General features: G+C 46.5%; 1 protein-coding gene across 4 annotated transcripts in view; it reads left to right on the forward strand.

Moving 5' to 3' along the window:
• Elf5 (E74 like ETS transcription factor 5) overlaps window positions 1–9,665 on the forward strand; it is a 39,116-nt gene extending 29,451 nt beyond the window's left edge. For all 4 annotated transcript variants that reach the window (XM_087653597.1, XM_087653595.1, XM_087653596.1 and 1 more), the window contains 4 exon segments: window positions 336–386; window positions 6,198–6,260; window positions 7,606–7,801; window positions 8,253–9,665. In XM_087653597.1, the coding sequence (XP_087509723.1) occupies window positions 336–386; window positions 6,198–6,260; window positions 7,606–7,801; window positions 8,253–8,349 (407 nt within the window). In that variant the 3' untranslated portion in view covers window positions 8,350–9,665.
• Window positions 9,666–14,979: the final 5,314 nt, after the last annotated feature.

Consider the following 14,979-nt stretch of genomic DNA (forward strand, 5'->3'; position numbering starts at 1 on the left):
GACCACAGCAGTCCAGCTCAGTTCAGAGCCCAGATTTCTTGGCTCCTAGGCAATATTCACTCTCTCGAGTTCAGTCAGCAGATCTATGGAGCCTTCTGCAATCCCTGGCACCCGTTGTTCTTCTTAGGTAACCTTTGAAAAAGTATGATGCTGTTATATTTGGCTTCAGGGTGGCTTAATAAAGGCCAGATGGTGTCCAAGTTTCCCTCTGGAAAGAAAACAAACCTCAGAGGGGAGAGTCACTTCCCTTCCTCCAAAATCTCCTCTCCTGGTCTGGCCAGACCCCAGGATTGCATGGAATAGTTGGTGAATCTTTCTTTCCCATTTTTCCCCAGGTTATTCCTTTTTCAACGATGCTGAAGAGACTAAGACCGCCATCAAAGATTGTAAGTATGACATTCAAACTGCCCAACACTGTGCCCAGGTTATTACTGGCCACTTGGGCTTGATCCTGATTTAACAACCACACTAGAAGGTTGAAGAACCGAAAGCAAGCCAAGAGAAAGAGTAGAGAGAAATGGGTTAAAAGAGTGTGATGGGGAAAGGGGGTCTGTGGGACAATAATTCATGTCCATGGAGCCCCTGTCCTCCTCAAGACTTTCCCTGTCTATAAAATATCAGGACCCTTCAGGGTTGCAGTGGGTTTAAGAAGCAGTGGCACTTGTACCTGGTAAAGGACCTTGTAGGTGCCCACAGTGAGGATGTGGCAAAGCCAGAGCCCATTAGCCATGGAGCCAATGACTTCCAGCCATCAGAGGCCTTCTAGTTGCTGATATTTCAGAATGATCTGAGCCCATTGATAAACCATTGATAATTAAAGGATGGTGGGGTAGGGGGTCTCAAATGGCCCACAAGCCTAACAATTAGTCCCATTTCATGTCTGGAGATGGAGGCAGGAGAAAGGAACTGTGGAGCTTCTTTTTTTTTTTTTTTAAATTGTGTTCTTTGAGAATTCCATACATGTGTGTGATGTATTTTGATCACATCCACCCCCATACTCCATGTCCCCTCCCAGTTTCATGTCTTTTCTTATCTATAAAACATGATCTTATAATGCATATAATGCATGATTCCAGCTAGTGCTACCAATATGAGTGCAGGGGTGTGGGCCCATCCACTGGAGTGTGGGCCGCCTACCAGCACATGCCACAGTGCAAACATTGAGGTCAGAGAATAACTTTTAGGAGGCAGCTCCTCCTTCCACTGAGGGTTGCAGGGGTCAAACTCAGCTCCTTGAGCTTGCACAGCAAGCACATTTTACTTTCAGAGCCAAGTGGCTGGCCCGGGTTTGGTTTTCTGGGAGGGGGGTTCCCCCCTTTTCCTAAACTCTCAGTCAACTGAGGATTCAGGTTCTTAGACTTCTGATTAATGGAGGTTTTGTGATTTTTGTCTTTTGGTTTGGGGACAATAGTGCAGGAATAGCCCACTTCAGTTGTAAAATGGTTCCCTTCCATCCAGCCCCAAGGATCCTAGCTGGTCCTACCAGAAAGAAGGAAGAAAAGGTTCAAGGAAACAAAGACAAACGCAGGGTCCATATGGTCCTGAGTGTCATTGAGTTTTCCAAAGCAATAGCCACTAGCCATGTGGGCCATTACCTAAGATTAAATAATGTTAAAATTCAGATCCTCAAGAATATTAGTCATGTTTTAAATGCACAGTCACAGCTGGCTAGTGGACACCATATTGGATTGCTGGCATCTCCCATCATGAAAAGTCCTGTGGGCCATTATCAGTGGAGAATGAGTCTGAGTCTGAGAGCTGGACAAGGGCAGACTCATGAGTAGTGGAGTTTGGGTTTCATGCCGAGCATGCTGGGAAGCTACTGAGGGTTGTAAGTGTTGAAAGGGTAAAGTTCACAACCAGATTTGAAGATTTCTTAGACGGTTGTGTCTAGCTGGGAACCTAGGGTGCCGATGCTGGTGGCCCAAACCAGTAATGGAGCAGAAGTGAATAGAAGCTTCTAAAAGTGAGGGTGGTGGGGGAAGGCTTTGGGTAAGAGTGTTTAGAACTCACGGAGATAACCTTTCCTCCGATAGCTGCTGCTCAAGGCTCTGATCCATGTGCCCCGACCCAAATAGGCTCAACTTCTAGACTGAGCCTAGACTTAAGGTTGAGACCACCCAAACAGCAGGCCCCCAACTCTGGTTCCACAGTCAGGACACCTCCTGAGGCCTGGCTCAGGCTTTCCTGCAGCCCCTGGGACCATGTTTCCCCAAACAGAAACTCTAATATAAAACTTGATGGGCACAAGGCAGTAAGAAGTCAGCAATTTGATAGCTTATACAGTAAGCCTGTCCTAGAAAACACAGACCATACAGCCACAGAGTCTGTGACCCATGCAATGTTGCATGGTCCCAGATATCCTGGAAAATGAAACCAGAGACTGCCTTCCAATGCTGATGTGCCAACTAGAGACCACAGCGTAGTCAAAGAGGACAGGACCCCATCCTGGAGGCTTTGATAAAAATTGATAGCTATCATTATGTTTTTAAAGCACTTAGCTCTGTGCCAGGTATAGAGCAGGGAATCCTGGATATATGAACTCACATGTACTCCCCATCTCCATCTGCATCTGAAGAAAACTGGGGAGCAGCAACTTTAGAATAAACACAGACCTGGGACTGATGTGGGCATACACATACGCATGCACACATGCATCGCTACCCCCTGGGCCCTTCTATTTCTTCTTCTCCCCACTCAGTGGAGATCCAAGGTTCCTAGGACTTGTCTAGCTCTGAATCTAACTTGATAGTAATCTATAATGGGGGATCTTCAACTTAGTTCCTACCAAAAACCCAGAAAGCCATGAAGCCATCAAAACTGGCCAAGCAGAAACAGTTCAGCCCTTGATTTCTTTCCTTCTCTCTCCACCTGTCCCCTCCCTCCTCCACCGCAGAAATGTCAGTAGAGATCACACTGTACTCAAGGACAGAGCTTATGGTTTGAGTTCTTGGCTAGTGACTGCTGCCCTTGAGCCTTGGAGTCTCTCTGTGGCGTGCTAGTGCGGGGCTAGGATTTCTGAATGGCCTGACAGTGTGATGAGCAGCAATGAGCTTGATTTTCAAACCCTGTCACCAGAGCTCCATCCTAGCTTCTAGAGGACACCTGATTATAATCTCACGATAATAAACTTAAAAATTTAAGTTTCCAGTATCAAGGACAACCAGGCCTGTCCAAACCTCAGAGACAGCAGTAGGAATATGCCTCCCCTCACGCCACACCAGGTACCCCAGCTACTTGGGTACGGTTGTTATGAGGCTGGTGTCTGCAGACGTGCAGAGCTCCTTCAGGGTACTGCAATGACCCAACAGCTCATCTTAGTGAAGGGTTTGATCAGGCACCTACCTGGAGATAGGCAGTAATGACTTCATCTCCTCTGCCTAGCCTCTACCTCAACCATTATATTAAAGAGAGAGAGGGAGAGGGAGAGGGAGAGGGAGAGGGAGAGGGAGAGAGAGAGAGAGAGAGAGAGAGAGAGAGAGAGAGAGAGAGAGAGAGAGAGAGAGATTTGGAACCTTCTCAACCCATGAGGGACTTCTAAGTCACCTGACCTGGAACAGTAGGAACAGAGTAACCTGACCAGATGGACAATCTTTATGTCTCTTGTGTAATCCCTCTGCTCTGTGCCCCGCCCCCATCACACCAAGTCAACTCCATGTGGAGCTCAAGGGACCACGGAAAGGAAAAGCTTGCCCCTCCCCTGGCTCTCCTTGTAGTCCAGTGAAGACTTCTTATCTGCTCATGGTCAGCAACTCACCTTTGTTTGTTCTCATGGCTCCGCTTGCTTCCCACCTCCCCACCCCCAAAGATCCAGTGACACAATGGGGAAGTCTAGAAATAGGGATAGACACATGGCACAATGAGCCAGTGACCACTGTTCAGACCATTTGAGCTACGTGCTCACTCGGTGCCTACCAAACACCCCCGAGAAGGACATGACCTGGTGGTGAGTGTCAGCTCCGGGATGGAAACACTGTACTCAAGTCCAGCTTCACACCTGTACAAAATTCTTAGCCTCTCTGGGTTTCAAACTCCTCCCTAACAAAATGACAATAATGTTAGCATTGTCCACAGTTGCTAAAGGACTATGATGCAGAGTATGAGGCTTCTAGTAAGCACTGAGCATTTGCTAAAAGGCTCCAGAAGCATAAGCTTTAGTGAGCGAAAGGTGAGATGGGTTTTAAAGGGAGAAGAAGCACGCTATGATTCAAGAAACACATGGGTGATTTTGGACCTCAAGTCATGGGGTGGGGGCTCTAGCACAGGACACGGGTGCTCTAGCCCAGGAGGTGGGCTCAGGGGAGGCTTCTGAAGAGATCCTGTGGGGTGAGAGTCTGCTGAGTAGATGTGGTGAGTGAGGAATGTGCAAACGTCCTGAGGCAGAGGCAAGTCGCAGCCCACTGACACCAACGAACCTGGGATGAGGGAAAGTAGGGGAGTGGAAAGAGACAAGGCTAGAGGGCTGGGTGAGGTCCTCCGCTTCATGTGACAGGCTTCATCCTGGTGACACTACAAGACATTCACTTGGGGAGGGATAGGACACCCTTTCCTCCCAAGGTCACATGTCCAGCCCTTTGTCCCATCAGTACATATCCTAGACTATACGGTCAGCATGACGAGTGTAGTGCAGACAGAGAATAACAGTTATTTAACATCTGCCTTGTGCCTGGGAGGGAATACATAGGTAAAGACAAACCCTGCCCTCTAGTGGACACAGACCGCAATGCGTAGGCACTCAAAGGCAATAAAGACAGGGAAGTAAATGTGAGATCCTGAGTAGAGGCCCAAAGGCAGTATGTGTGATTAGAATTTGCATAGTGGGAGGAAGTCACCCCTAGAAGGTGAGATGAAGTTGTGACTACCCAGACAGTCAAGGAAAGGGCAAAGAGCAGCTGCAAATGCGTCACGGTGGAACGTGCCTGCCTCTTGAGCAAGAGCCCATGTGACTGAAGCAAAGTGAGCCCAGAGCTGGAAGAATAGACAAAGATTTAAGGTGAGGCAGGTCTGGTTCTAAAGTTCTTTTTATAATTCATATGCGTTGAGACAATGCATGTGGGTATCTCAGAATATCAATTAAAGCACAATAATATGTGATTCAATTTAATATTAAATTAATTCTCTCTTCATTCCTGAGTTCTCATCTCTGTTTTCACTGTGTCCCTTCCAATCTGCTCTCCGCACAATCACAAGAGGGATCTTCCTAAACCGTGGGCTGCTGAGATAGGAAGGTATCTCGGTAAGCAGTTTGTGTAGCATGAATGAAGCCTTGGGTTCCAGCCCCAGCACAGCATAAACCAGAAGAGGCAGCACATGCTTGTATTCCCAGCACTTAGTGAAGACGCGGAGGGAGGCAGGGTCAGAGTTCAGGGTCATCCTAAACTACAGTGAGTTCAGCATCAGTGTGAGCTATCTAAAGCCTGTCTCAAAAGAAGGCAGGGAGTGGGAATCTCGGATTTCATTTTAATATAAATTCTCAAACCACCCCCCGCCCCAGGCTCCAAAAACATGGCCTGCCACTGTCTGCAACTTACATGGGTGCAGTAGCTCCTCCCACCCTCACCAGCCACAGGGTGTGCAAGCTTCCTAGGTGCTCTATGATAGAAAGGACTTCATGGTCACTGCCCCTCCACCCAAAACCCTGCTGCTGCTGCTGCTGCTGCTGCTGCTGCTGCTGCTGCTGCTGCTGCTGCTGCTGCTGCTTCTCCTCCTCCTCCTTCTCCTCCTCCTCTCCCTCCTCCCCTTTTCTCCTCCTTCCCCTTTTCCTTCTCCACCTTTCCAGCCCCCCTCCCTCTCTCCTCCTCTCCCTCCCTTCTCCTCCCTCTCCCTCTCTTCCTCTTCTCACTGGTTCACAATGGAACTGTCTCCTCCTGTGAGATCCTCCCTCAGAAAGAAGCCACTTCCTTAGCTCATTCTCCATACAGTGTCATGTATTAATCACGTTTGAAGCAACAGGTGATTTGTCTGTTTCACCTGGGTTTCACCCGGTCACGTGAGCTGGGGCTGTGCCTGTGTCTTCTCTCTTGTATTCCAGCAGGAGCCCAGTATGCACTTACGGCAGGTCCCAGGACTGAGCACATCCCACCCCTCCATCTCCTAACCACCCTAAAGAGCCTCCTGCCACAAAGGCTGGCAGTTAACGTCCATTCTTTGGAGTGCAGCTTGAGGCTCCTCCACTGCCACGGGTCCTTCTATTTCAGATGCTGATTCCAGTTGCTTGAAAACAAGTGGCATCAAGAGTCAAGACTGTCACACCCGAACAAGTAAGCCTAGACACCACTTCCTTTCCCCGAAGCAGTTCACCTTTGAAACTAAGTGTTTGAGTGGGACCAGTCCCTTCCCCAGGGAGGCAGTGGAAGCGTGTCCATGAAGTGTGTCCATATATATGATCAAAATCATGACTTTCACTTGGACATAGAACTTTAAGAATTAAAGAAATGTTCTGACGGTGTTCTATTACTGAAGGAGGGTTTTATTTTTCCTGATCCACCCTGTGGCCTTCTCATTGAAGTACCCAGGGGGAGAGAATAAAGGGAATGTGGGGAATTGAGCGGTCTATGAGCCTTTTGCAGCACCAAGATCTGCCCGGGGCAGAATCTAGCCACTTACAATGCATTAAACCACTAGATCGTCAGCTCACGGTATAACACAGGTACCTTATTACACCTTTGCCACCTACGGCAATGAAAGAGAATCCGGCATTTCCAGATCCAGGAAACCAGGGAGTCATAGCCCAGATGGGTCTTATCTATGCCCTAAAGGCACAAGAAAAATACCAGCTCCCCGTGATAAATGAACTGTAGGGCAGCCATCTTAACGTAACCCATCAGCAAGCTGTGAGCTCCTGAAAAGCCATGGGGCTAGTTGGGTAAATCTGGGTCTCTGCATGGGGATTTTACTAGTAGTTTATCAGAAAACAGACATGTCCCAGCTTGATAAGTCTCCATGCAGAGCACTCCAAGTGATAGTTGTCCCACCCAGCAACATTCTCACAGGTTAATGTTACCTCTCTATCTACATACACATAGATATACATGCCTATAATGTATATGCATATACATCCTTCCCTCCACACGGCCTGTCCACATTTCTCATTTCTTCTTATTTTTTTAAGGTTACAATGACATCATTTCTCCCTTCCCTTTCCTTCTTCCTCTCCATACATTCCTCCCCATTCTTCTTCAAGTCCATGGAATATATATATGTGCATATATATATATATATATATATATTCCTAAATATAACCTGTTCAGTCTGTATAATGTTACTTGTATGTATGTTTTCAGGCCTGGCCATTGGGCACTGGACAACCATTTGGTATCCTCTTCCCTGGGAAGGGACACCTCTCCCACTCCCAACATTACTCAGTCGCCTGTAGTTCTTTGTGTAGGACAGAGGCCTCATGGGCTTTTCCATATCCAGTTTGGCCTGTTCACTGGTGCCTTCTTTGTTCAGCGTATGACCAGGCAATCATGTTGGTGAAACTTTATGGGTATTGCTTCTGATGGATGCTACTAGGAGACACAGTCCCTCTTTAAAAAACAAAACAAAGCAAAACAAAAAGACAGTTTAAGTGAAAGCTAACTTTATTCTGCTTCTTCCTCAAAGGCCTCCAAAGTTCTCACCTGTGGGAATTTGTCAGAGACTTGCTTCTGTCTCCTGAAGAAAACTGTGGCATCTTGGAGTGGGAAGACAGGGAGCAGGGCATCTTCCGAGTGGTTAAGTCAGAAGCCCTGGCAAAGATGTGGGGACAAAGGAAGAAAAACGACAGGATGACGTATGAAAAGTTGAGCCGAGCCCTGAGGTAAGTGAGCAGCGTCAGGTGCCATGAACCTGCAAAGACAAGTTATATAAAATAGCTGGCCAGAGAGAACTGCACTCTTTTCCCAGCTTCCCTCTCCCCCACTTTATATGAAAGGGTTATGAGCTAAACCTCTTCTTAGTTTCAGATGGGATTATGGGTTGTAAAGTGACCCTCCATCCTTTTGGGCCTTGGCATCATTCCCTGGGGGGATCACCCTGAACCCTAGCCACCGTTTGCACAGACACACAAACACATGCTGAACTGACTGTGGAGAGGTGTGGTCTTTAAAGTGTCTGGGAAGGGTTTAAGTGTAAGTTGATAACAGGGTGTGAAAATACCAGGGGAGCCAAAGCCCAAGCTGTCACCTGAGTGGGCAAGGAGTGTTTATATGCTGTTGTTTTCCTGTGTTGCAAACCTTCCCTGGATTTCTTTCTTTTGCTTGCTTTCACAGATACTACTATAAAACGGGAATTTTGGAGCGGGTTGACCGGCGGTTAGTGTACAAATTTGGAAAAAATGCACACGGGTGGCAGGAAGAGAAACTATGATCTACACCGGACACCAGGCTCACTTGATGGATTGCTGTTGTTTGAAACAATCAGATCAAACTAGACATTTGAAAGTCTTCCTTCTCCTCCCCCCTCCTCCCCCCTCCTCCCCCCTCCTCCCCCTTCCCTCCTCCTTCCCCTCCTCCCCCTCCTCCTCTTCAAAACCTACAAACACACTGATAAAATTTCTGGTGTCTCAGCTTACATTTGAATTCAGTTGTTGTCTATTGGGGTGATGGCATCAGCCCTTAAGCAATGGTCTTCATCCCTAGGGGGAGGAAGGGATGGTCTTGTGGCAACTTGGTGGGACATTGTTTTCTTAATGAAGTGTTTGGAGCCAAGGTAGCCAGTGTTATGGGTGCTGTTTCCAAAGAGGGCCCTGTTACGCCGTTAAGGACACATGATCCTCCCATTCCAGAGGTTCTGAACCCTCAACTGAGGCAGCTCACCCGTGGTTAGTTTTTAGGAGAGGGTGAGATGTATGACTTACTTACTTTAGGTTTGAAATTATCACAATTATATTCCATAGAAATTTATAATAAAAATAAAAAGCTAAGCCACTAAACTGGGACCTAATTGGATATAGCCTAAGTTAGTAATAAGTTTCTTAGCCAGATCACCATTTTTGACCACTTAGCCACACCCACTTAATCCATGGCCAATCCTTCTGAACTTAACATGCTTGTAATTAGTCACATTGGGACTGAAACTGTTGCCCCCTTCTCCTCACTGGTGGCTAGTGTCAGATCTATAGAGACCAAGTCAACAGGCATGTGCATTCATTTCTAAATCACTGCTGTGCCTATGATTCAAACTGTCAATGTGTTCAAATAGAATTTATTGATTCTCTCTGAGGCTAAGATGTTAAACCTTTACAGAGCAGAAAATGTCCTGACAAGCCATGACAGGCGAACATGTCAATCTCTTTCCTGATTTGTCCTGATGAATACTCAAACATCCCAACATATTCTCTTCACAAAAATAAGAACAGTGAATTTACATCAATAACTGCTCATGGGTTAAAGTCTGCACTGACATTTCCTCGTCTGCCGTTGGCATACACGCAAGGTGTTAATGACCTGCAACATGGTAGAGTGCCCTGAACCCTAACTTCCCCAGAGCTGGGACTGTCTAGCGACAGGCACTGAATAGCAATGCAGGCTGAAGACCTCCATGTTTAGAGATTAACCTCAAAAGTTAACTTGTTTTTTTTTTTAAATGTGAATTACTGTAACATAATCTATTTTTGGATTCGTGTGTTTTCCAGGTGGACATAGTTTATAAACAATGTGAATAAAATATTTAACATGTTCAAATGTCTGTGTATTGTTCAATTCTGCAGCCTGAGGACCTTTGATGGCTCATTTTAGAAGCTCCCTCCAAAATCTAAGAAATAAGAATTCCAACTGTTACCAAATAGGGCTAATGGGACCAACATAGACTTTTTCTTTTGTAGAGTTATATTATTTAATGTGTATGAGTGTCTTGACTGCAAGTAGATGGACCGAATGCATGCCCGGTGCCCATAGGGGTCAGATTCCCTGGAACTGGTATGGATGGTTGTGAGCAGCCTTGTAGGTGCGTCCAATGGAACTCAGATCCTCTGCACGATCAACCTGTAGTGCTCTTCACTGCTGAGCTGTCTCTCCTGTAGGTTGATGTCATTATGCAGGGAGGCAGATATGATAGAACGAGGCCTCTCATTGGACAAGAAGGAAGGATGGGCGGGAGAAAAGTTTTAGAAAGAGGAGAAGGAGCCCGAGCTGGGAGAACTTGGCAGCAGATATTAAGATTCTTCTCTGTGCATAGATACAGATTATTATGAACATTTTAAAGAGATGGGTGTGTACAGGATTTTGTGCTGTCTAGATGGGCAAATTATATCCTATCAATTGGACCAGAGGTTGTTGTGTGGTGTGTTCTTTCATGTGGTGACTTAATTGAGTTCAAGAGAAGGTATGGTGGCGGGACACACCAAGCCCGCCACAGAACAGGGATGTGCATGCCTGGCGTGGTAACAACCGGCCAAGAGAACTGTGGGTGAAAGGAAAGCAGTGTGGTGAGGGGCCACGCTGGAACAGCCCGTGGACCACCCGGGGCAGGGTACCTGGGGGGCAGCATAGAGCCGCTGAGATACATTAGTGCTAGTTCCTATGGCCCCATGGAGCAGAACTAGTGAGAGAGCGACTTCCCGGTACGCCATCACTGAACGGATCGCTCTGCTTTTCTTTTTTACCACCACACTCTCCGACCCCAATAAATTCATTTTTGTTTTAAGTTCATGGTGTTTGTGTTGTACTTCGCTTCTTTTAAAGTTGTACATTATTTCTTGGTGGGAATTGTCTTATTTAGAAATTAGACACACACACACACACACACACACACACACACACACACACACACACACAACCAACAACAATGAAAACTTCTTTCAGTAAAACCAAACAGATCTGAACCACAGACTTGCAGTCCTTTTTGGCATAAATTTCTTGAAACGGAGCTGAAGCTGCACTTGGGACAGGCACTTGGTCTCCTCTTCCCACCTCTTAGCTGTGATGAGGTCAGCTGTTGTTCATGTTGGTTTTGGCTTTTGATTTTTCCACCATTTTACATTTGGAGCCTGTGCTCTTGGAGCCAAGTACCATGTTAATGGCCTGAAACAAAGCCCCAAGTCAACTGAAAGAAGGGATTATCCAAGGGGTACATGCTAACTGAGAGCTTTCAGACTTCGTCCAACTCATGGCAGAGCCAAGAAGAGGACGAGGGTGAGGCCTGAGGTGGACAGAACAGGCCACAGTGAGCCGTACCACATGGCTAAGAGACGCTTCTCCGCTAACACAAGGCAGCTCACCAAACAACCTAGAGACCGAAATAACCCCTCAGCTGCCTATAAAACTTTAAGTTTACAAAACCATCAGAGCAACCACACTGTCCGTTCTCAGGCTGCCCATGACAACCTGTCAAAGTCAGAGGCTTAAGACAAAAGCAGTGAACAGTGAGTGCTGACAAGGCTGGAGACCAGAAGTCAAGGCACCCCCACAGCCACACTAAATCCATAGGCTCTAGGAACAGAGCCACTGTAAAAGTAGCTTTTATTTGTCTGATTAATTACACTTAATGTAATTGTCATCTCGGAGGCTTTCCACTGCATAAGCTCACCCAGTCTGGTTCTTTCTGAACTCTGGCTGGCTGATTCAATTCAGCTGTTCTGGCCCAAACTCCTCACCAAGCTGACTGATTCAATCTGGCTTCTCTCAGTTTCTCACCTAATTGTTCTACTTGGCCTCAAACTAACTCTGGCAATTTGTTCTAATCTTTTGATTCCTTCTCATTCTCTGGTTTCAATTGCCTCTGCTGACCTGCACTGAGCTTTATGAACTCATGAATGAATTCAACTCCACTGCACTGCACTCACGGCACTGACTCCCAACTCACTGAACTCAAATGACTGACTCCCAGCTCCTTAGCTCTGAACTGCACTGAACCAACTGACTTGAACTCAGAGATCCACATGCCTCTGTCTCCTAAGTGCTGGGATGAAAGGCATGTACACCTGGACCTAAGCTTTTCTTTACCTGCAACTTGTCTATCCCAGGCTGGCCTTGAACTCAGAGATCTGCTTACTTTTGTCTCCTGGGATTAAAGGTGTCTCTGTATTCCAGCCAAAGTAGCCATGTTGCTGGATTAAATTTCTCTACAAGTCACCATCATTTCTGTAGCTCCTGGTGACTACCTTGGCTAGAGGCTACAGAGGTCTAGGCCCGGCTTTTTGCAGACACTGCTGCTTCTCTCCTCTCTACACTGTCACCTGGAGTGCCTGCCTGGATTATCAGGAGGTTCCCACCTTGCAATCCATAACCTAAAGATGTCTGCAAAAACTCTTTGCCAAGGCTGGAGAGATGGCTCAGCGGTTGGGAGCACTGACTGTTCTTTCAGAAGCCCTGAGTTCAATTCCCAGCAACCACATGATGGCGCACGACCATCTGTAATGAGATCTGATGCCCTCTTCTGGTGTGCCAAAAGACAGCTACAGTGTATATGTACATACACACACACACACACACACACACACACACACACACACACACACACACACTAAATGAATAAATATTGGGAAAAAAACCTCTTTGCCAAATAAGGGCACATTCAGTTTCCAGGATGTACGTTTGGGAGTTCCAGCATTCAGCCCACCACACTCTTGGAAGCAGGTGTCCTATGTAAAGATGTAGCCCAGGTTAGACTTCATCTAAGGACAGAAAATGGGATTATATCGTCTAAGGCACTATTCTATGTAAACAATGCCAACGAGAAATAAGAAAAGATCAAAATACCAGACAATACCAAATTTGCTTAATCAGTAGAATGAGAGAAAAACACACTTCCACTAATATGGACCTGCAGTATGGCTTCCCAGCAAGTCATTAGAGTGCTGATATGTGGTGCCTTACGTTTGTTTAAAATTCATTGTAACTTTTAAAATCCGTTCATGTTAACCCTTCCCATCCTTCAAAGCTCAGAGGCTTTTCACCTTTTGTCTCTCTGAGCCTGTGATCCTTTCATGACCTGAGAAGTCAAGAAACAGCCAAACTGTAAAACTTATTTCCAGACCAGAGCAATGGCGTCTGTGGATAAAGGCACTTGCCACAAGCCTGAAAAGCCGAGGCCAATCACTGGGTCCCCTGCAGCAGAAAGAGGACCAATTGTCCTCTGATCTCGACATGTGTACCACATGCACACTTGTACATAGGAGCACATGGGGACACCCACACTCAAAAAAATAAATAAAAAATAAAAAAAACAAGCAAAAGAAAGTAAAAACTGCCTCAGAATGGAAGGGAAGGTGGATGTGGAGAGGGGACAAACAGTGAGAAGGCTCAGTCAAGGGATGGAAGGTCCCAGGGGTGTAGAATGGGAGCAGGGAGAGTCCTCTGGTGGAGTGCTAATCAGTACATTAACTCAGATCCTCTCCACACAGCAAATCTCCTCATTCTACACCCTCTGCCTCACCAGAGAACTACCAGTGGGCATGATGTGAAGGTGGGAGAGGCGCTCCTACAACCCAGATTACATTCCTGATTCCACCAGCACTATGGGTCTCAGCAGAGTAGAGACACGTGACATAGCCATACTAACCAAACTGTCCCCAGGTGACACCAGCCTGGATCCGACCAACCAGGCCCAGGGCCAACACACCACGACTGTTGTTTGAAGCCACTGGACAGCACAGTGACCACGACGGTGTGTGGCCACTGATGTATAGTGTCCCTCTCTACATCCTCCTTAGGTATTCAGCTGTGCAGCTCTTAGGGTGTAACCTCAGCACGCCATAACGAGACAGGAAACAAAACCTAATGAGGGAAGTGAACCTCATCAGTGTCTCTATCTTTAAAAGTCACAAGATGTTGTTGCAAAAATATAAAAAATAAAAAAAGTATAGTTGTCTTTTACCCTGCTAGGTTCAGCACCACAGTGCCCCAAGATATCTGCTAGATGTCTTGGTGGAAACACATCAAACTCCTCGGCGGTGGCCCAGTGTCTCCAGCTACCTCACACTTTCCTACACTCAAACTGTCACATAAAAGAACACACAACACAATAACCTTTGGCCCAATTGATAAGATATAATTGCCCACCTAAACATACAAAGCCCAGTACCATCCATCCCTTAAGAACAATATCGACCTGTAAATACACAGAGCAGAATCTTAACATCACCTGCCATATTGTCCTGCCATGGCTTCTCTCCCTGTCCCTCCTCCTCTTCTTGCTCTCTGTTCCAGTCTTCCTCTTCCTTCAAACTTTTCTCCCGCCCATCCTTCCTTCTCGTCCAATGACAGGCCTCCTTCTATCTTGTACCTGCCTCACCTGTGACATCATCCCACAACAAGACGTTTCCACAGAAAAACAGAAGATACTTCAAAGTATTAGGCCAGCAGTTCTCAACCTATGGGTCGTAACCACTGGAAAGCACGTATTCCTGATTGTCTTAGGAACTCCCAACCATAAATTTATTCTTGTTGCTACTTCCTAACTGTAATTTTGCTACTGAGCGGTATCTCTGTTCCTACGACTATCAAAAACGCGTATTGTCTGATGGTCATGACCCACGGTTGAGAACCACTGTGTTAGACGGAGAGAACATGCTGTAACGCACGGTTGTTAACTGCCAGCTTATGTTAGAAAATAAACTATAAGGCAGAAGAGTAGCTCCTAACTCCCTGACATTATACATATTTCATATACATATTTCTCCTTCCTACCAGCACACAGTGTTCATTTTTTTTTAGAGCTTATCTTACAAACTTACTGTAGAGAACTGTATATGGTAAGTTCCTGCTCCAATAGGGCTCAGCATTGGGTGTAAACAGGTAGACCTACTTCCTGTGTCTACAGGCAGACCAGTCTCATGTCTGCTCAGATACAGGGGGAAGTGGTGGTAAAGGACAGTTTGTTCCTGACAGCCAGGGACCTCAGAGTCCTCTGTAAGAGCAGTGCAAGTTGTTAAGGTGTGAGCTCTTGCTCCAGTCCCTCGGAGGTTTCAGACTCCTGAAAAGCAAGCTAATGAGCAAAGGATATAGGAACTTTCAATTCAGGACATTGACTCGGTGCGCCAGAAGGTCATTCCAAGAC

Source organism: Rattus norvegicus, chromosome 3 (genome assembly GCF_021556685.1).
Source record: "Rattus norvegicus strain SHRSP/BbbUtx chromosome 3, alternate assembly SHRSP_T2T, whole genome shotgun sequence".
Lineage (NCBI taxonomy): Eukaryota > Metazoa > Chordata > Mammalia > Rodentia > Muridae > Rattus > Rattus norvegicus.